General features: G+C 46.3%; 1 protein-coding gene across 9 annotated transcripts in view; it reads right to left on the bottom strand.

Annotated features, from left to right (window-relative positions):
- CACNA1B (calcium voltage-gated channel subunit alpha1 B) overlaps positions 1-22336 on the bottom strand; it is a 341428-nt gene that overhangs the window by 157211 nt on the left and 161881 nt on the right. For 7 of the 9 annotated variants that reach the window (XM_082208748.1, XM_082208756.1, XM_082208749.1 and 4 more), the window contains exons 8-10: positions 14894-15009; positions 4274-4330; positions 2919-2993 (exon numbers count right to left, since the gene is read on the bottom strand). In XM_082208748.1, coding sequence (XP_082064874.1) covers positions 2919-2993; positions 4274-4330; positions 14894-15009 — 248 coding nt within the window. The remainder of the gene's footprint in view (positions 1-2918; positions 2994-4273; positions 4331-14893; positions 15010-22336) is intronic. The other 2 variants (XM_082208752.1, XM_082208754.1) reach the window with 1 other exon arrangement.

The following is a 22336-nucleotide window of genomic DNA, read 5'->3' as shown; positions in this document are numbered from 1 at the left end:
TGCTTTCAAGTGGCTTTTATCTTTGCTCTCAAGTTGCTCTACGGGGAGGTTTGACAACTTTATGAAGGAAGAGAAGTATGTCAGTGGCTATTTGCCATGATGACTCTAAAGACCCTCCATGGTGAGGCAGTATATCAGAAGCCTGCTACTGGGAGGCAACCATACAGAAGTGATATTGCATGCACGTCCTATTTGCAGGACTGCCAGAAGCATGTAGCTGGCCACTCTTGGAAACAGGATACTGGATGAGATGGACCTTAGGTCTCATCCTACAGAGCTCTTTTTATGTCCCTAGTCAAGCCCATTTCTAGTTGCACCTACAGTAGGGATGGGGAGCATGTGGTCCTCCAGATGGTTCTGGGCTCCAACTTCAATCCTCCCAAACCATTGACCATGCTGTCTGGGGCTACAGTCCAGTAACATCTGGAATGCCTGAGTTTTCTCCTTCCCTAACCCTCCAGAAGTGATTGGACTTCAACTCCCATCAGCCCCTGCTAGGAAGGCCAATGGGCAGGAGATGGTGGAAGCTGTAGTCCAGCATTATATGGAGGGACACAGGGTTGGCAGCCCAGCTGTGGAGGCCACTGTGGTTAAGGCCTCACACACAATATTACCAAGCAACAGTAGAAGAAGCCATAGAAGCCAAGCCAAGCTAAGCCAAGCCAAAGAAACATCAAACATTGAAAACTGAAATGAATCCAGTCCAAACATGATCCAGAGGTGTGATCCTCTGAGGGGGACTCTTCTGTTGGAACCCACCCCAAGGTCTGCTCAAGAGTATCCTCTTGAGGCAACCCTGGTGAAGGAGGACTCTCCCTGCTCCTCCAAGTCTTCAGTCCGTGGAAGGTCAGGTTGACGTCCAGCTCCAGGTTAGAGCCAGAGATAAAAAAAATATCCAAGGCTTCTGAGATTCAGTCTCTGATTCAAACCCCTTTGAGATACCAGCAACCTTGCCCCATAAGGCCACATGGGTCAGACTTGCTCATCAAACTTACACACACACACACACACACACACAAACTGCCAGCATGAGAGGCCCAATCCAGACTGGTAGGTACTTTAGTGTAGGACAGGGATTGGAGAACCTGTGGTCTTCCAATGTTGCTGGAATACAGCTTCCCTTATTGCTGAACTCTGGCCATGCTGATTGGATTTGCAGTCCAGCAAAATCTGTACTTCTGGGTATATCTTTGTCACTAGAGGCTAGGAGTGCCTTTTACTAATTCTGGTTCAGCAGCTACAGCCATTCTTGGACAGGAATAGCCTGACCACTGTAGTCCTTCTTTTAGTAACCCTGAGGCAGGATAGCTGCAATGTACTCTATGTGGGGCACCCCCTGGGCCTGGCTTGGAAGCTCCAGCTGGTCCAGATGCCATAACAAGACTCCTGATGAGGCCACCTGGCCAACAACAGGTGACACCATTGTTAAAACATCTGCACTGTTTACCCATCTACTTCTGAGCCAGTTTCAGGGTCTTTGTAGTAATCTACAAAGTCCTGAATAACATAGGTCCAGTGTATCTCAGAGACATCCTGATAACCAACCTCAATCATTGAGATAAACTGCAGAAGCATCACTGGTTGTTCCCTGAGTTGGTGAGGCTCATTTGATAACAAGAAACTGAGTCTTTAGTGTCACTGGCTCAGTACTAAGATTTAGCAGGCACCTTCAAGTTTTGTTTCAACTTTAACATGGTAACAACACACATAACATAACAGGATGTTTTTGACTATGTAACTTCTCTTTCAAACACAATTCAACACGTAATATCTCACAAAGTGTAATTCCATAGACGAACACATGATGCAAACAGAACATATCATGAGAATCAGATGGAAAACCTGAAGGTATGGCACCACAAGGATTCCGAGATAATACCATGTTTCGCCCAACTGTGCTTCGTCAGCCATGCAAACTCATATTCTTGTACGACAAGAAACATGGAACAAAACAAATTCAACTGATAGGACAAAATTTCCAATATCTACATACAAGGAACATTAGAATCTTCAAAGCAGTGATACGTGGAACATCATAAGATAAGCATCCCATATTGTGGTTATTGCCAATATGCCAGTTTAGGAACTGAATGGACTTTATCTCCTGACCATCCATTGGACTTTGATTTCTCTTTATATGTTCTGTTTGCATCATGTGTTGGTCTATGGAATTACACTTTGTGAGTTATTACATGTTGAATTGTGTTTGAAATTGCATAGTCAAAAACATCCTGTTACATTGTGTGTGTGGTTACCAGGATTGTATTTACATAACCTAAGGTTTAGTAGTGTTTTGCATCAACTTTAATGTGCCCAATGAAAATGTTTTTATTCTGTCAGAGGCTGACATAGGCGATTAAGAATACATCTTCCCATTGTATTTAGTTGATTTCTGATTTTAACAATTTTATATGATTTTTCTTTATGATTTTTCACTCTGTTTCCCCCCTCTATTAATCGTAGTATATAAATATTTTTATGAATAAATAAATAAATATCTGGAGGGCCGCAGGTGCCCCATTCTTGCCTTACACTGAAGTACTAATCTTGATCGGTCCCACTCATTGGTTTCAATGGGAGCTTTGGGGGCAATGTAATTGCAGGTGATCCCAATCTAGATCAGGACCACAGTGGGGGAAATGGAACATTAAAGGACTATTACCCATCCCAGGACCCTGATCACTCCACACTGGAAATTTGTGAACCATAACCCTGCATTGAAGGACAAAACTGCGCTATCCAAGTCTCATGTAATCTGGCCCACAGTCATCCTCATTCAAGATGAACTCTTTGCTGATTCGTCACTGATCAGCCAGACCAATGATGTTACTAGCTAGGTGTGAATGACCTATAGTGCTCAGGAGCTTAAAGCCACAACTGATGCCCTCTAGAACCCTGACAAGTTGCCGTCCACTCACTGTTATAGGTGCCTCCGCCGCTAATCTCCACCACTGCCATGCCTCGCAGGATTGGGCCTTCAGAAGTGGCCCTCCCTGACAGTGAACAGGAGGAGAAAAGGGGAGAAGGGAACAGCAACAGAGGAAAGGGAGACAGCAGGCAGGGGGAAGAGGAGACACGAGAGGAGGAAAGACAGTCAGAAAAGGAAGAGGGAAAAGTCTTTTAATGGAACTTTAGTGAATTCTAACATCTTATGAGCCAGATGCCAAGAGCAGCAAGGAGACAGAAGTTCCCAGTTATCTTGGAGGGGCTTCAGAAGCAACAGAAGCACACAGATGTTGCTGGACTACATCCACAGCACTAAAGCTTTGAGATTCTCTATCTTGCAGAAATGGTAAAAGTAAATATGGCTGCCTGGGACTGTATAGGGATGGGATAACTCTAAATGTATAGTGAGTGCTCTAAATGTCTTGCAGGGAGTTGGACTAGATGACCCTTGGGCTTCCTTCTAACTCTACAATTCTATGCTTCTATGCTGTGGGTGCGACCTATGCCTCTCCTACAGCTACGCCGGAATTCCCCACAGCAAATGCACAATGCACAGGTGTCTGCTTCTCAATGCCTGAAGACATATGTCAAGGAATCCTGAGATGGACTACAGATTCTGTGTCACTGACAGATCCACATTATATTCAAATATTGTTATCCATCCTTCAAGTTTTCAGGGTTGGCAGCTGGGAACACCAGCATAGCAAGCCTGACTGCTGCTGCATCAAATGCCTCTTGGGACATCCAGCTTGGGATGCGAGGAGAAATCTGAGTTTGTTTTCATTTTAATGAGAAAGTGCCTAATTTGCACTTCACCAACCATTAAGTGGACTGAAACGCAGCTGTCCTTCAAAATCTGCGCTTTCTCTAAATTTTGCAATGCAGTTCTCTTACCAAGCAAAGTGAGCACAAATGCATTATCTTAGGGTAAAGTGTGCCTAAGGGTGTATGTTTTCTTGAAAGTAACATACACTAAATGCATAGTGTGCGTAAGAATGCACAACAGCCTACAAAAAGCGCATTATATCTGGGGAAATGGCTTGTGAAAAATTGTTCGTTTTGAGAAACTCACACTAAAATGCTGGGGGGGGGTATTATAAGTCTTTTTAAAAAGCACACAAATTGCTGTGGAAATGTGATGAATTGAATCTGTGATGGGGGGTTGCTGAATGAGAAACAGAGAGAAGCTGAAATGGACTATTTTATTGCACTTCCAGGCAACAAACACAGCATCCACCCTTTTTTGTTTCATGAAAAGCCACTGAGACACACACAGAGCATACAAACCTTACGCAAAAGAAGCCAAATGCACCACAAAGCAACCTACCATCAAGGGGTGACTTCTCTTCGGCGTTCTTGTCTTCTTCTGCTAACATCACCTCCTCTGGAAACAGAGAAAGAACAGTAAAAAAAAAAGTGCACACACTGTAAAAAAATATATACCCTGCTTAGTTGGGAATATCAAAGTCAGTTCAACAACTATCACTCTTCCCCAATGGCAGGGATGTGGAAGCTGTGATCCTCCAGATGTTGTTGGACTCCAACTCCCATCAGCCCCAGTCAGCAAGGCTAATGGCCAGGGATAGGGGAGGAGGGAGATATTTGATTCCCAACCCATTTAACACTGAATCAAATAAAAGTTAATGGACTATGCAGAATTGGGTAAGATGACAGGAAGGATTCGAAACCTGCAGGACCAGAGATTCACAGAAGATTGGAATAAATATGTGAACTATTTGAAGAGCAATTGTAATCAACAAATTACGCTAGTAGGACTACAAGAAGTTTTGTAAGGAGGAGTAAATGAAACATTGCAAAGAAGATAAAGAAGAGAGACATTAGTTATGATATTCAAAAGTAATAGTGAAGTAAGAAATGTAAATTAAGAGGAAAAGATTAGAAAATTTTCAGATGTGATTGATGGAAGTAAAAAAAATGTACAAGATATAAAAGTATGTTTTACAATGTTGAAAATGATGTGTGTGTGTGTGTGTGTGTGTGTGTGTGTATCTGAATCAAATTCACACTTCTGCAAATGATATGTAAACTGAAACACAGCTTTGACATTTTCATTGAATCATAGAATTGTAGAGTTGGAAGAGACCCCGAGGGTCATCTAGACCAACCCACTGCAATGCAAAAATCTTAACTAAACCATCCATTTTACTATGCAGTTCACCAACCAAAGTTTTATGGAAATCCATATATTGGGGGAAAGTTTCCATAAGAACAAACATATTGGTGAAAATAGCACATAAAGATGCAATGCATTGTGGGGAATGACTTGCTAAAATTTGCACAGTAGTCAAAACAGCATATAAAAATGTGCATATCTGGAGATATTTGCACTAAAACACTGGTGAATTTTTATGACACAAGGATTTTTTGATTTTTTAAAAAAATGCCAACAAATGTGGACAACCAAATTTAAGATAGGAAAAATGAGAAAATGTGAAAGACAAAATTGATAGATCTTTCCATCCATGGTCAGGGATTATAGGAGCTGCAGTCCAGTAACATGTGATGCTCCTTGGATTCCCCATGCCTGTCGAATGAGTGACATCATTTCTGTTTTCAGTGTGCCCAACAAGATCCATATGAGATACCCACAACTAAACTCTGGTGGCAACAGCCCTCTCCCCAGTGGTGCAGTGTGGGAGGCAGACAGATGCAAAATTACTAGAGGCATAAAATTTCAACACCTGGTCCTGCCTCATTATAGCTGCACACTTGCGTTACTGGGCTCCATTGAAAATGGCATCTCCATGAGAACCAGGAAGTGACCTCTCCAGACAATGGAACAACTCTTTTTTGATTATTTCTGTGGCTGTGATCTCATGGGTGACGCAGACGCTGTTAGGCAGATGAATGCATGTGCGTAATCTGTTCATTTCCTTCTCTCCCACCTAGCCCCTCCATGTGACCCCAGGTGCTGGCAACTCAGACTACACCACTGCCTCTCCCCACCCGTGATTCCTAGAACCTGGTCATCAGATGCTTAGTGTCGCCGACTGTGAATAGCCATCATGCCTACTAGCTATTGATAGTCTAACCCTCTATCAATTTGTTCAATCCTATTTTGAAGCCACCCAGTTGGTGTTGCCTTCCCACATCATCAAGTGCTACTGCTAGAGGTACACAGTGACTTCTGAACATCACCCCCTTTTGCCCTGAGCTCTGATTAATGCAAGATTGTGGGTTTCTCTCAGGTCATAACTATGCTTAGTCTGTACTTCTAAGGTTTGTGTCCTTTTTCTAGGAAGGAAGGATGTTGAGATTTCATCTCATTTGTTTGCATCTTTAAATTCTTAGAGATTGACTCAGCAGCAACATTTTAGATTAAATGTTGGGAACAAAGGACACTGAATGCCTGGGGAAAGATTGGACTAGTGGATTTCTCTCCAGACAAAACAACAGCAGTGTCATTTAAAAAGCGGGGGGCATATGTGTCAAACAAAAAAGCTAAAATATAGCCAATGATTATTATTTTCTAAATCCATAGTAAATCTGGCGGTGGGGGGTGTAACAGAGCACAGACTGTCCTGCCTAACAGAGCAGAAGCCTCTCTTTGAAGAGAAGGGTTGATACAGGCCAGTCTTCTGTTTGAAAGAGTCCTCTGTTTGAATGTCCAAGTGCAGTTTAAAGATAAAGAACCCTAAGACTGAAGACCAGGGCTGCATTCACACAGAAGCTTATTCCATTTCCCCGACATTTCCCTAGCTGTTAATATCCACATTATATTTGAGCTCTCAGATGACATAAAAGCCACTTCTGGAAAATTAATGCAATATAGTGTCTGTTGAGCACTCATTTCTGTGTCATCCGATTCCAGAATAAAAATCCATTTAGAGCCTCCTTAATCTGGAAAATCACGTCAAGTGATGAAATTTGGGGTGGTATACTGGCATACGGAACTTTCCTGCTGTTTTCATGGGGAAATCATGGGGCAACAGAAGCATGCATGTGAAGAAAGAGGTGGAGTAGTGCCTATGTCTGATTATGTTCGTTGCTGTGTCACACCACGTCCACCTGCCAGAGAAGATATGTTGGGGAAACCGGTTGCTTGGAGTCGCAGGTGGGCAGAGTTCCATTGTGCTCAGATTCTGCTTGATGGGCTTCCCATCAGGGCACCTAGGTTGTCACTTTGAGAAGAGAATGCTATACGGGCCTTTGGCCTGGTGTCGCTGGGCTCTTCTGATGTTTTTCTGTTCATGGGCTTGGAAGTTGCCCATCAGCTCTGAGCACCTGCATAGTAGCCGGAGCAGGCACCCAGGTCACACAGTCACATATGTCAGCATTATGGTGATTTATGTTGTATTCTGATATTTATATTAATGAGCACTCACACTTTACATTGTGGGTGCCCTTTGTGGGTTTGCGCACGATGCTACAGTTCCCAGGGAGCTTGCTGGCAAACAGCAGCTGGCTTGCCTCTCCATGTTAATTTTTGGAGGATCACGCCCAGCCTCAGTAATCAAGTTTCTTGCTGGGAGGTGGAGCCAGCCCCATTTATTAATAGGGGGTGGAGCCGACAATAGCCAGGCAGTCGGGTCTGGAGATTCACCCTCCCATCCTCCCTTTGTTTAATGTTTCTTGTTTCCAGGTTAACTTGTCCTTCCTGTTTAGCGGGTGCTGCTACGGTCTTTGACTGGTTGCTGTTGAAGGACCAGGAAGAAATTTTCCTGCATTGGCAGGTTTTGTCTTCTGTGTAGCAATTTGTCACAACTTTGGCGGTTATGGCCTCGGGTGGAATCCTTTAGTCTTTTCTTCCATATATGGGGGGGGGGTGAAGTGGTGATTCACCCCCTGCAGCAGCGATTCCAGGGTCCCCCTCTTAAAGGGGTTATATATATGGGTTATATATATTTTCATACACTGAAAAGTCGTCAGTGAACTACCCTGCATGCAGAGAGCACTTATGTCGCACAGAGCACCCCCATATCCCATTTACCCTGATGAGCCCCAGTTCCCCCTGGCTGGGAGGCTGGGAGGGATACAAGCCAAGGTCTTCCTACATTTGGAAGTTTAATAAAGTTGTGGCCTAATTTTAATTCCATATAACGTTGTCAGAGTCTTTATTCCTTCCTTATGATCCGTGGGGGCTGGAGCTGTCACTACCTGGTCACGCAGCAGTAATTATTTATAATATTGTACATTGATGTAAATCCAAGGCTTTTCTTTGATGCGTTTCTTCTTTTCGCCGATGTGGCCTAAACAATTACTCTAGCTAATTAAGTATTCCGTATGCCTATCCATTTATTTCTGGCTTGTTTTGGCCAAGTACCCCACATGAAGCATAGCCACTGCTCCACACAGCCTTCAATGTGAATTCAGCAGCTGTTCGAACCTGACAAGAAAAGTTAAGTGAGACGTGTCATAGGCCACCAATTCTGGGAGAAAGGGAATTGCCTTAATTATTATTGTTGTTGTTCTTACCACCATCAATGCACCCTCAGTACTGAAAGCATGTGCCAAAGGAAGAGACTCGGTAAGGAATTAGAACACAAGCAATTCAACTCAGTTTGAACTATAAACCTTTTAGGTCTCCTGTGAATAATCCCCCCTTCAGCTAAATGTCATATGCCCTTGTCTTCAAAACATCATTGGAACAGGTGGTGGTGGTGGTGAGGAATTTATAGACAAGAGGGATGCTCTGAAATTCATCACAACAGTTTGGGGTTTATTAAAGGCAGGTTGTAGGGGAAGTAAGTTTGTTTTCTATAGATTAAGGCAACGTGCCCTGGAGATTCTTTGTAATTCTTATGATAGCACGGTTATAATCCTGTTCTTTCATCTTCCACCACCTGCCACCCTACTGAAGATGGGAAGAGGCAGCTGACACTTCTTCCCAGAATGTTACAGATTTGCTTCATTTCTATCTCTCTTCCATTGTAGAACCTAAGATGACATCTCATTGATGGGACTCTGTGCCATTTGGCTCAATATTCTGCCTTACCATGAACTGACTGGTGAGACAAAAATCAGGTGATTCAGTTAACCTTATCCTAGTTGGTTTAGGACTTTATACACTAAGAGTAAGGGATGCGAGTGGTGCTGTGGGTTAAACCACAGAGCCTAGGGCATGCCAATCAGAAGGTTGGCGGTTTGAATCCCCGCGATAGGGTGAGCTCCTGTTGCTTGGTCCCTGCTCCTGCCAACCTAGCAGTTCAAAAGCACGAAGTACAAGTAGATAAATAGGTACCACTCCGGCGGGAAGGTAAACAGCATTTCTGTGTGCTGCTCTGGTTCGCCAGAAGTGGCTTAGTCATGCTGGCCACATGACCCGGAAGCTGTACGCCGGCTCCCTCGGCCAGTAAAGCAAGATGAGTGCCGCAACCCCAGAATCAATCGCAACTGGACCTAATGGTCAGGGGTCCCTTTACCTTTACACTAAGAGTAATAAACTGGCAGGGCGCCATGAGCTGTTGCGTCCTTTTCACACTGCCCCCTAGCTGGCATGTGCCCTGCCAGCCCTGCACCACTTTTGTGAGTGTTGGGCTTGCAGGGCATTGTGAGTTATTGCATCCTTCTCACAGTGTCCTCCAGCTGGAAGATAGGTGAGGAGGACCAAACAGGGCAGGGTGCCCATGCCCTGTTGCATGGCCGCCCTCTAGATGGGTGATGGCTTGAGAAGAACGCAACAGGCATGCTCACTGCCAACTCCACACCACTTTTGCAAGACTGCAAAGCAGTGCTGGGTGTACAGGATGCCATGGATGTGCCCCTCAAAACAGCATGACGTTGGCCACCTTGGCCAGCTGGGCTTCCCACTGAGGAGGCAGTGCAATAAGACCCTGCTTAACTCCAGTGAGCGGGGGGGGGGTACTCCAGTGTCATGCCCTGCCCCCACGGCACCCTGCACACACTCTGGCACAAGTGCACCTGCCCTGGGTGCCAGCAAGGAACGCTCTGACACTAGATGCCATTGCCTGCTTGCTCATTGTCTCTTTCCCTGGCAAGCAAGGGGCAGTGTTGATTAGGAAGAAAAAAAGCAGCAGCTGGTGATAATGCCTGTGTCAAATCAATGGTTGGGGAGTTCCAAAGTGTAGGACCCGAAGGACTGACCCAGTACAGGTGCAGAATGAACATTAGGCAGTACTTGTCAGAGTGCCAGTACCGCAACAAACTCCCAAACCCAAAGGCCCTTATATTTTTTTTCATTTGTCCTTTCCCATCAAATATAAAAAGGAAAGCCATTATCAGGATCAGGGGAAGTGTTTGGCCCACTCTAAGTCCAATTTAATGGAAGCCACACTTCAAAAACTATTGGGTCTGTGTGGAGGACAGCAAGGAACCGTCCCACGGCTCCTTGGACTGCCCTTGTATGGATGCAGGACCAGAGAATCATTCAGCAGGGCTTGTTGATGGAGAGTACCTGGGAAGATGAGCCAGTTGTGAAACAGCTGAGAAGAAGATACAGATATTGACAATGAGGAATCAGAGTTCCATAAGTGCAACAGAACGTTTCCTCTCCCCCTCCTCTGGTGCACTCCTCCCAAATTTAGTCAGGGTTCCACACACACCCGCCAACCCTCCAGAGCAGATTTGGGATGGGGGAAGGAGAGGGGAGAAGGAGGTTCTGTTGTGCTCATGGAACTGTCAGCTGCATGGTCATTTACTTCTAGTATCATTATTGTTATTTTAATAATAATAATAATAATAATAATAATAATAATAATAATAGTTCTGTTGTTGCTGTTGTATTTATATCCCACCTTTCCTTTAAGGCGCTCAAGGTGGAACATGTGGTTCTCCTCCCTCTCCATCTTATCCTCACAACAATCCTGAGAGGTAGGTTAGGCTGAGAGATAGTGACTGGCCCAAGGTCACCCGGTGAGCTTCATGACCAAGTGAGGATTTGGACCCTGGTGTCCCAGGTACCTAGTCTAGCACTTGAATCACTACACCATACTAACTGGAGTCAACTATTTAACTTCAGGATACAAGACTCCAGGACCGAAGTCATCAACTCTTTGGGGCCTGTGAACATTTTTGCAAACCATGAGCACCATACAATGACCTCAAGCAGTTTTGCTGGCTACAAAGGGATGTTTCTTTTTAAGTCTAATTTCAAGCAGGGAGGTGGCACATTTGCAGCAGGGAAGGCCCCCGTGGATGCATGTGTGGGTAAAATGTTGATGATGCCATAGGGAGCTGACCCCATTTTCTTTTTCACTGTGCACAGTGTCAGTATTAGCAGTTCCCCTCACTGTTAACACTGATGTGGCTCCCTCTTTAGATGGGCTTCAGGGCAATCCTACCCTACCCAGTAAAATACAATAAAATTTCCTGACTGACCTAGCAAGGCAAGCTGTAATAATAAATAATAAATAATTTTTTATTTATACCCCACCCTCCCCGACCAGAGCTGGGCTCAGGGCGGCTAACACCAGTAAAATTACAATAAAAACATAAGGGGGGGCAATTTAAAATACAGGTTAAAATACAATTTAAAATGCAGCCCTATTTTAATAGTAGCACATAGATCAAAACCATAAGGGGAGGGAAACATAAGGGTCAGACTGAGTCCAAACCAAAGGCCAGGCGGACCAGCTCTGTCTTGCAGGCCCTGCGGAAAGATGTCAAATCCCGCAGGGCCCTAGTCTCTTGTGACAGAGCATTCCACCAAGTCAGGGCCAGTACTGAAAAGGCCCTGCCCCTAGTTGAGACTAGTGTGTGCATCTTAGTGACAGTGTCTATGTTCTGCTTTCACTGTCAGAGGCAGTATGCCTCTAACTGCCAGTAACCCACCTTGCAGCCTGGCTGATCTAAGGACAAACCCAACCCAACCAAGACTAAAAATTACATTGCAATAAAAAAAACACAAAAAACCTCATCCCAAACAGAAACCCCTCAAACACTGCCATATAAATTATAAAGCACTTGCGGTAGTGGCTATTACTCTGAGCTGGAAACAGAGCCAGAGCTATCAACAAACCAGAGGTACATTTTATGAATGGTGAATATAAAATGAATGGCTCTTTTTCCTGAATGCCGGGAAACTGTAGAGTTGTCATGCAGAGATAAACTGAGGCTTGCTAATTATAAGCAGTTCTCATTGAGCAACAGCAATCAGGAAGGCTGTCCTAAGCTGCCCATTTCCAAGGACCACTTAAGATATAAACTGACATTTGCTCCAATAGCCCAACCATTCCATATGCACCCCTCCACCTGCTTTTAATCTGAATGGAGCCAGACAGCCCCTTATATACAAATATACAGACACAACAATGGAAAGAAAGGGCAGAACTAATTGGGCTGTACAGCAGGGTTGGGTGATCTTATTCAGCCTGTGAGCCTTATACTATTATGGGAAGCCTACTGGGAGCCACGTAGTAGTATTGGGTGGAGCTAGAAGCAAAAGGGGGGTGGAGTAACAAATGTTAATTTACCTCTTTCTCTCCTCCATCCAGACAGGCAAGAGGTATTATCAGTGACCAAGGCCATGATCTAGCTAGACAGAAACACTCAAGGAGGTGGTAAAGTAAGGCTGATGAGGGGCATGTCCTAGGAAGAAGGAGTGTGGATGTCATGGACTGGTTGGAAACAGGGGAATGGTGGGAGGAACCAGCTGAAGAACCCCCAAGGGAAGAAGGCTCAGAGCTCAGGGAGTGGTAGTGGGGAAAGATGAGTGGTCAGAGGGAGAAGAAGGAGAAGACTAGGAGCAGGAGGTATCAGAAGTTGAAGAGGTAACAGGGCTTAGTGAGCTGGGAGAGTCAGTGGCAGAGAGTCCAGAATCAGAAGCAGAAGCAGGAGGATGGGATGAGGGGCACCAAGAGGCAGAGATGAATCAGACTGGTGGAGAGTCACAGGTGTCTTCCCCCTCCTGTGGTGACAAGCCACCCAGAACCTTTGTCACCCAGAACCAGAAGAGACATGGAAAGGGTGGAGGAGAGGTTGGCTTCACGCAAGTGCAGTGTCATGGATGGGCTGGATGCAGGGGAGTGGAAGGAGGCAGCAGCTGGGGAACCCCCAAGGGAACTCAGGGGATTGGTGGTGGGATGGCAATGTGTGGTCAGAGGGAGAAGAGGAGCAGACTGGGAACAGATGTCAGAAGCAGAAAGAGGATGAGGCAGAGAACCGTCCAGACTCAGAGGCAGGGAGGAGGGGGACCAGGAAACAGAGATGAGGCAGGCTGCTGAAGAATCCAGGGAGTCTCCTCCTGCTGCTGTGACCAGCTCCCCTCCCCCCTGGTCTCCCAGAACATGCAGAGAAATGAAGAGGGCGGAAGAACAAGAGACAACATGACAGAGTCTTAGGATGCTGGGGAAGGAACCGGGGGGTGGTCCTTAGAGAGTGGGAGGTGTGGACCTTCAGTTCTCACAACTGCCTCATTGGGGCAAGATCAACTGGGAAGAGTTGCTGTGAGTTGTGTGGAGCAAACAAAAGGTTGACTGCTCTCAACAAGGCCAGCCCACTTCCCAGAAACCTCTGCTCCTGCCTCATCATGTGACAAGAGATACAGTGGTGCCCCGCAAGACGAATGCCTCGCAAGACGAAAAACTCGCTAGACGAAAGGGTTTTTCGTTTTTTGTGTTGCTTCGCTAGACGAATTTCCCTATGGGCTTGCTTCACAAGACGAAAACGTCTTGCGAGTTTGTTGGCTTTTTTCTTAAAGCCGCTTGAAGAGGCGCAGTTGCGAAGGACCGTGCTTCGCAAGATGAAAAACATCGCAAGACGAAAAGACTCGCGGAACGAATTAATTTCGTCTTGCGAGGCACCACTGTATTATCCAACCCAGTGGCTGCATGACACCAGAAATAAATTGAGATTTCCATGATAGTCATGAGGCAGCTGGAAAACCAGCAATACCAACCAACCATGCCTTTTTTTGTTTGTGACCGGGGCGGAAAGCCCTGTCTCCCAGGCAAGAAGGTGAGGGTGCTGGACTCAATGGCTCCATCCAAGGAGAGCCTCAGCAAGCTACCATAGTCAGCTGTGGAACGAGACACCCCCTCCCCCCCCCGAAAAAAGATCCTGATTTATGTTGTAGGAGAAAATCATCTGTTTGGAAAGAATGAAAGACACTAATTCCTGCTTTGCTTGAACGGTGAAAGGCAAGGGGTAGGGAATATTTTAAGTCATGTTTTTCCCCTGGGATCTGTGTTATCTACCCTCCCCTAAAGCAATGGAATGTAAAGTCTTCAGGAAGAGTGGACTTTAAAGATACCTCTTTGCGATGGATTTATTTTATAACTAAGGACTTTGCCTGAAAGGTGACAGACAGTAACAACCTTGAGGGACTTTTGTGGGATTTTGACCACCCTTGGAACTTTGTATTGTGAAATAAAAATAGTTAAGGGGGAAAAAGATATGTAGCAACTGGGTGGACTGTCTGTTACACACTCTGAAGAGAGTAAACTGTGGAGTTGGAGGTAATGGAACTGAGCATCAGCAGGATGGACTGCAGGGAGATTTATTAGTTTAGGGGGGAGGATGGAGAGGAGATATAGATTTTGTTGAGATTACATCACCCTACCCCCCTTTGAAGCGTGAAGCTGGAAATAAGAACAGTGAAAGGGACAGGATGGACCACAGCGTGTAACATATTGATGGCTTCTGAGACTTTCAGACAGAGAAGAAGAGATATGGATTATGTTTATTTATTAATAGGGAGAAGGGATGAAAGCTGGAAAAGTTGTTTTATTGGGAGCAACAAAGGAGGGAGGAAAATAGAGGGGACATCGATGGGGGAGCTGAAGTCAACTTTTAAATTTGTATTCATTTGGGCTCGCTGGGTCAGATCGAGTTCTGAATTAGTGCACATCATCTAATTCACTGATAAATGTGACTTTGATCATTTTTGATGTGGTTTGTCAGTTTCCTTTATAAGCTGCACTTCAGGGGATTTTTAGGGGAAAGGACCCACAACATAGATGGGGAGGGTTGCTTTTATTTATTTTCCCGCCTCCCAACACAAAACAGCCAGAGACCCTTGATTCCTTACCTGCCTTAAAGATCCACTCCAAATAGCCATTCAGTTCTCTTTCAATCTGCTGCTGTCTCCGGAGCTTCAGGAAGGCCCTCCTGTTCTCAACTCTCTCTCGTTCTTTGGCAAACTCACTGCAGGGAAGGAAATGGACAAAACAATACAACTCTTGCCCATTTTTGAGTTTCCAGGGGACTATTCCAACAGCTAGGCTCTGGATGGGGAGAGGCTATCAGCAGCACATCAGCCTAGTGCTTAAAAGCTTGCATTAGATGCTCATATATTACTGAGCAAAGTTCAAGGTTCTTGCATAAATTTATAAAGTCCACAATGACTTGAGTCTAGGATACTTCAAGGACTGCTTGATATCCCAGCCCAAACACAGAGAATGCATGGGAAGCCTCCGTCGCTACCCCCCCCCCGGGCTCAGACACATGGCTGGCATGCACCAGCTGCCATGCACTTAGTCTCATGGGTCTAACTCTGTGGAAATAGAGCCAGCATGGTTCTATGGTTCTTCCTCCACTCTCAAAGGTGGTATGCCTCTGATTGCCAATTGTGGGAATTGCAAGCGGGGAGAGCGCTGTTGCACTCAGGTTCTGCTTAAGAGTTTCCCAGATGCATCTGGCTGGCCACTGCAAGAAGAGGATGTTGGAGTAGATAGGCCTTTGGCCTGATTCAGTGGCCGTGGGTGGCACTGGGTTAAACCACAGAGCCTAGGACTTGCCGATCAGAAGGTTGGCGGTTCGAATCCCCGCGACGGGGTGAGCTCCTGTTGCTCGGTCCCAGCTCCTGCCAACCTAGCATTTGGAAAGCACGTCAAAGTGCAAGTATATAAATAGGTACCGCTCCGGCGGGAAGGTAAACGGCATTTTCGTGCACTGCTCTTGTTCACCAGAAGTGACTTAGTCATGCTGGCCACATGACCCGGAAGCTGTACGCCGGCTCCCTCGGCCTTTAGAGCAAGATGAGCGCCACGCAACCCCAGACTCATCCACGACTGGACCTAACAGTCAGGGGTCCCTTTACCTTTACCTTTACTTATATTTTTAGTTGGAGGCTACAATGCAGAAGAGGCAGAAGGATCCCTGCTCACATATTTCCCATGCTGCATCCAGTCTGGCCAGATCCTACTCACAGGGTAGTGCAATTGCTACACCACACATTCTGGAGGAAACTGCTTTCCAAAAACCCACCCTAAAATCATTAGCCCCTATTTTGCAGAGGCCAGTTGACAACTACTCTCAACTGTCATTCTTGCGGCTCCTGTCCTGAGCCTATGATCCTAACACGTATACATGCATCCATTGTATGTGTGCAGGTAGGGGGGGTGTTAATCATGGTCTTCCTTGTTCCTGTCAAAACTGTCACTTCCATTTAGCCTGGAGGGTTTGCACCCAAGCAGCTCCAAAGTATTCCAAGCGACCCCACGGCACTCTGTTAATGGCAACCAGCACTTCCTGGCCCCGTGTTTAGCTGTCTCCCACCTCCCCTTTCCTTTAACCCCTGGCCCTCGGCTCAGGGTACAAGGCAGCATTGCCTCTTGAGCATTAAACACCCAACTTGGCATTCAGCAAGCATTTCTTTCTCTCATTCTCACTCTCTTAAAATGAATGCCCTCCCTTCTGGTTCAGTGCTTCAGATGGTGGCTCCATCACTCAGCTTTGATTTTCCGTTGAGAAGAGGAAAGGGATCTGACAGCTGGGAAGGAGCAAATGCCTGCATACTGAATTTGCCTGGTTAAGAGGGAGATGTCTTTCTTGTGCCAGTGACCTGCATTACCTGCTATAAATCAGGTGACGGGGACAGGGCTGTGGCAGGTAGGCAGGAAAAGGTCAATAGATGCATCCACACCTCTCCAATAGGAATGGGTAGACCCACTAAAACCACATTATAAGTATTTATTATTACATTTCTATCCAAACTTCCCTCTAAAGAGCCTGAGGTGGTGCATGCAGCTCTACTTCCTCAACATTTTATCCTCACAGCAACCTTGTGAAGTAGGTTAGGCCAAGAGTAATTGGCCCAAGGTCACCTAGTGATCTTCATGCTGCAAGGAGGGGTGGATTTGAACCCAAGCCTCCCAGGTCCTAGTCCAGGATTCTAACCAGTACGCCAGATTCTTTCATTTATCACCTTTTAGGGCTTGCTGATCAAAAGGTCGGTGGTTTGAATCCCCGTGACGGGGTGAGCTCCCATTGCTCAGTCCCTGCTCCTGCCAACCTAGCAGTTCGAAAGCACATCAAAGTGCAAGTAGATAAATAGGTACCGCTCCGGCGGGAAGGTAAACGGCATTTTCGTGCGCTACTCTGGTTCGCCAGAAGTGACTTAGTCATGCTGGCCACATGACCCGGAAGCTGTACGCTGGCTCCCTCGGCCAATAAAGCGAGATGAGCGCCGTAATCCCAGAGTCGTCTGTGACTGGACCTAATGGTCAGGGGTCCCTTTACAATTACCTTTTACATATATCTCAAAGCAATATACAAACTTACCATAAAAATGGCTTAAACTGGTTTTCAAAAACAGTACTGTTTTCAGAAGGGATGGGAGTAATTCAGTCCTGTCCCATTTCCAGGAAGGTTTGTTAATAGAAATCCAGAAACATTTAAAAGTACTTAAGATGTGTTTCAAGAGTGGAACCCTGCCTCTGTTACCCACCCCCCTCCCCCAAAAAATTGTTTCCCCTAAGGTTGGATGGTCATCTGTCAGAGATCCTTTAGCTGTGATTCCTGCACAGAATGGGGCTGGACTAGATGACGCCTGGGGTTCCTTCCAACTCCACAGTTCTATGATTCTATGACTCATTAGGAAAGAAATTGAAAATAAAACTGCCGCTATCATAATGCCATTATACAAATCTACGGTGCAACCACATTTGGAATACTGTGTAGAGTACTGGTCACCTTGCATCAAAAAGGATATTGTACAGCTGGAAAAGGTTCTGAAAAGGGCAGCATCAAGGGGAGAGTGTGGCTGCACTATGAGGTTTACAGAAAAGGTGATTAAGATGTAACATGATACAAGCAGTGGTTTTATTTTCCAGGGGATACTCAAGAGTGCACAGTACCAACATCTCTTTTTGTTGTTGTTGTTAAAAAGTGTGTCACTTACTGTAATAACTTCATGATGAGAAACAGTACCTACCGTATTTTTTGCTCTATAAAACTCACTTTTCCCCTTCTAAAAAGTAAGGGGAAATGTGTGTGCGTCTTATGGAGCGAATACAGGCTGTGCAGCTATCCTAGAAGCCAGAACAGGAAGAGGGATCACTGCTTTCACTGCGCAGCAATCCCTCTTGCTGTTCTGGCTTCTGAGATTCAGAATATTTTTTTGCTTGTTTTCCTCCTTCAAAAACTAGGTGTGTCTTGTGGTCTGGTGCGTCTTATAGAGCAAAAAATACAGCATTTTTCTGGGGGGAGGGGAGCACTGGATACAATGTATAAACTTATGCATGACATGGAGAAATCACACAGCGAAAAAGTTTTTCTCCCCCTCTCATTAACGCTAGAACTTGTGGACACCCGATGAAGTTGAATGTTGGAAGATTCGGGAGAGATCAAAGATTGTCCTTCTTCACATAGAGCGTAGTTAACCTACGAAATCCACTCCCACGGGAAGCAGTGATGGCCACAAATTGGGGTGGCTTTAAAAGAGGCTTAGACAAATGCATGGAGGAGAGGGCTATCATTAAAAGCCCAGACCCCTCTGTGAAACATGGCTGGTATAACTGGGGCCAGGGCTTTTTATGTGGTGGCCCCATCCTGCAAAATGCCTGGCTGAGTGAGGTGTCTTTAAGGCCCGTCACTACATTGTTAGGTGGCTTTAAAAAAATAAAATACTTTGGCTGACTTTCTTTTTTCCATTGATTTCTGATGCAGGTGGTTATTTTCTTTAATGTCCATTTTCTTATCTTCCAACTGGGGCTAGAGAGGTGGACCGCAATATATTTTAATACAGTCATACCTCTTGTTACGTTTGCTTCAGGTTAAATCTTTTCAGGTTGCATCCTGTGGTGACCCAGAAGTACCAGAAAGGGTTACTTCTGGGTTTCGCTGTCCGCGCATGTGCAGAAACTCAAAATGATGTCATGCGTATGTGCAGAAGCGACGAATCACGACCCGTGCACGCGCAGACGCAGGTTGCATTCTGCTCATGTTGCAAACGGGGCTCCGGAATGGATCCCGTTCGCAACCAGAGGTACCACTGTATTGTGTGACATTTGGATTTGTTAGTTGCCTTGGGTTTCTTTTGACAATTCAAGCTTTTAATAAGCAGCAAGCTTGGGGGCTCAAAGGAAGCACAGGCCAAAACAAATCCATTTCAGGTTGGCCTAGACTCTGGAGGGACTTGGGCCCAATATAAAATGGATTCTGGAAGGCAGGCTTGTAAATTGTGGCATCCAAATGTCCCTCATTTTCAGAGTAGGCCACATCATTCCTGAGAATGCCCATAGATTCCAAGCCAGAAAGTGTTGCCAAGTAAATACTTTGCTGCCTATTGCCAAGCAAATATTCCAAAGGGCAGATAGTGGGGAACAGAGAAGTAGACCCAGACAGAGAGACAGGTCGTCAGGCAGCTAGACAGGCCCCAGATATGATCCAAGGGGTCAAACTTGACGTATGTTTAGTGGGAGAAAACAGATGACTAAGTCGTCATGCCCTGCCCTCTAACAGCAAACTCAGGCAGTGAGTGCCCAAGTTGGGCCACTGTGAGAGAGGTACCACCAAGCACATAGTATCACAAGAAGGTGTCTTATTCTGAAATGGACCATTGGGTCCTTCTGATTCAGTATAGTCATACCTCATTCTGCAGCCGGGATCCATTCCAAAGCCCCAGCCGCTAGCCGAAAAGAATGCGGGGCAAAGTGCTCGTCTGTGCACAGATGCGGAGTGGTTTGCACTTCTGTGCATATGTGAAGCGCAGTGTAGCACTTCTGTGCATGCGCCAAACCTGGAAGTAACCTGTTCTGGGTTTGCCGCGGACGTTTGCTGGAATGGATGCTAGACAAGGCGAACGTTTGCAGAGGCATTCCTGTATTGTCAACACTGACTGCAGTGGCTCTCCAGCGATTCAGGCAGGGGGTGATTCCAGCCCTATGTGGAGATGCCAGGGACGGAAACTGGGGCCTTCTGCATGCAAAGCAGATGTTCTGCCGTTGAGCTGCAACCATTTCCTAAATGCCAAGGAGGCCCAGCATTTGCAGAAGCACAATTTTAAAATAATCACTATAGGGGATGAAAGCTTGAAAGGAAACCTTATAAAATAACCCTCCAATAAAAAAACTAAGGAGGAGAAAATGTTATGAAACATTGAGTATCAGTTGGAAAAGAAAAATGGGAAAGCGTGGGTGTGTGGAATGGAGTATCCAAGAAGAGGGAATGGGTGACTAGAACCCTGTCAGGTGTTGGGGAGAGTGCTATATTTTGTAACAGGGCTCACTTGTGGGTCTTTCGGTCGTGGCTGCTACCCACTGGACTGGTAGGACAAGGAGCCCAAAATTAGGCGACACCAGAGCCAGTGACAGAGGCAACAAATTCCAGTTTTGTCCTCCATCGTCCTCCCTGATGAGTTCCAAAGGGGCAATGCTGAGACTAAAGAGAAAGAAGCTGACAGGCAGAGTTACACTCTGGACTGGTTGCAAATGAGAAGGCAGACAGGTGGGGGGTGGCTGAAGGCACCCAGGGACTGATACAGGAGGGCCCTTTTTGCCCTAATGGAGCAGCCTCCGCTGGCATCTTTCCTTGCCAAACTGTTACTTGACCTGTGAATTGGCCCCAAAGGGAGAAGAGTACAAGGTGTCCCTGCCAGTAGCACAAATCCAGCAAGACTCATTTGCCAGATCTCTCTCTCTCTCACACACACACACACACACCCCGCACCCCGCCCCTTGCTCATTCAGAACTGGCAAGTGAAGCAGGTGTTGAGCTGAAATAAATTCTCCAGGTGGGGACACTAAAGCAGGCCAAAAGAGATGGATGAGTTTTGCAAGAAGCTAAATTTGGAACCTATTGTTGCTGCCTGTAGAACGGTGTCCAAGAAGAGAGACATAGCTCTACTCTGCTGATATATGTTAATGACACAACATCTCCCAATGGCACAGAGACAGGGCAAGCATGGCAGGGCAAAAGGGGGGGGTGAAATAAGACAGGGGCACTAGATAAAACACAAAGGGCTTAGAGCCCCAAATGGGGGTGCAGAGCCGGTGGTGGAGGAAATTCCCAACCCCCCTAACATTCCTCAGATGAAATAGGGACATTGCTCACTCTCCCCACAATTGACTCTCCTCAACCTACCATTTTTGCGTGTGTCCTCCTATCTGAAGAAGGGCAATTGTCACCACTGCTACACCAACGGGACACAGCACACACACACACACACGCTCCATCGTCCTGAGAAACCCCTTAATCCCAGTTTTGTTTTGTTTTATTCTTTGAGAGATTTACAAAAAGAAAAACACACAGCAATAAATAAATTCTAGAAAGGGGCAAGATGCACAAAGCATTTTTTTTAAATATAAAAACAACCAAGACTTCTTTGTGCTCCACTCCCCCTTTCTTCCTGACCAAGGCTGCCCTGCCCTCTGCCAGTCCATCAGAGCCAGTATGTCATGTGGGACTGAGCAGCCTCTCCTCCTCTTCACCCACTCTCCAGCAACCACTGCAAGCTGCCTAAGGGAAGAGGCCAGCAGTGGTGGCCATGGAAGTGCTGGCTCATCCTCCTCCCCAAACCATAGCTGTCAACTTACAGATTAGAAAATAAGGGATCAGCAGCCAAAATAAGGGATTTTCCGAACACAGGTATGTTCAACTTCTGAGCCCCTCCCAGCCAAAGGCAGAAAGCCCAGCCAGCAGCCAAACGAAGCCTCAAGCGGTATCTCCCACAGCACAGCAACCCAGCAAAGGGGATGCAGCCAGAAAAACCACTGTCACCTCTCTGCTGGGAAGTGCTGAGCAAAGGCGAGTCCCCAGGCAGCGTGGCCGATTTGATCAGTCATTCTTAGACTCCTTATTGGGTGAGCAATGCAGCCAAGCAACACAGTTGGAGCACAGGGAGGGAGGGAGAGGAGCTGCTTCCTTTGAAACCCAAGAAATTCAAGGGACATCATCAGTAAGGGAGAGCAGCGGGACACTGCGCTGGGATAAGAGAGTTTCCCGCCAAATAAAGGACGGTTGACAGCTATGCCCCAAAGTCAGGAGCAATTACACTGACGTGGGGGGGAATGGGGGCATGCCCAGATCAAATCAGAAGTCTGGATTACTTTCATAATTCCAGGACTGTCCCTGAAAAATCTGGAGACTTGGAGGGTATGAACACTGGCGGAGGAAGAGGAGTGCGGGGGGAGGTTACTGCCCCCGGCAGCGCGATTCTGGTAGGGTGCCATCGCGGCTGCTCCCCCTGCCCGTGCAGGGTACCACCCCTGGAACACAGGCCAGCCCCACCCCTGCCTGCTCTCCGACCCCC

This window comes from Podarcis vaucheri (genome assembly GCF_965113315.1).
Source record: "Podarcis vaucheri genome assembly, chromosome: Z".
Taxonomy (NCBI): domain Eukaryota; kingdom Metazoa; phylum Chordata; class Lepidosauria; order Squamata; family Lacertidae; genus Podarcis; species Podarcis vaucheri.
The sequence above is the reverse complement of the archived record's forward strand: the minus strand, read 5'-3'. Positions and strand labels throughout refer to the sequence as shown.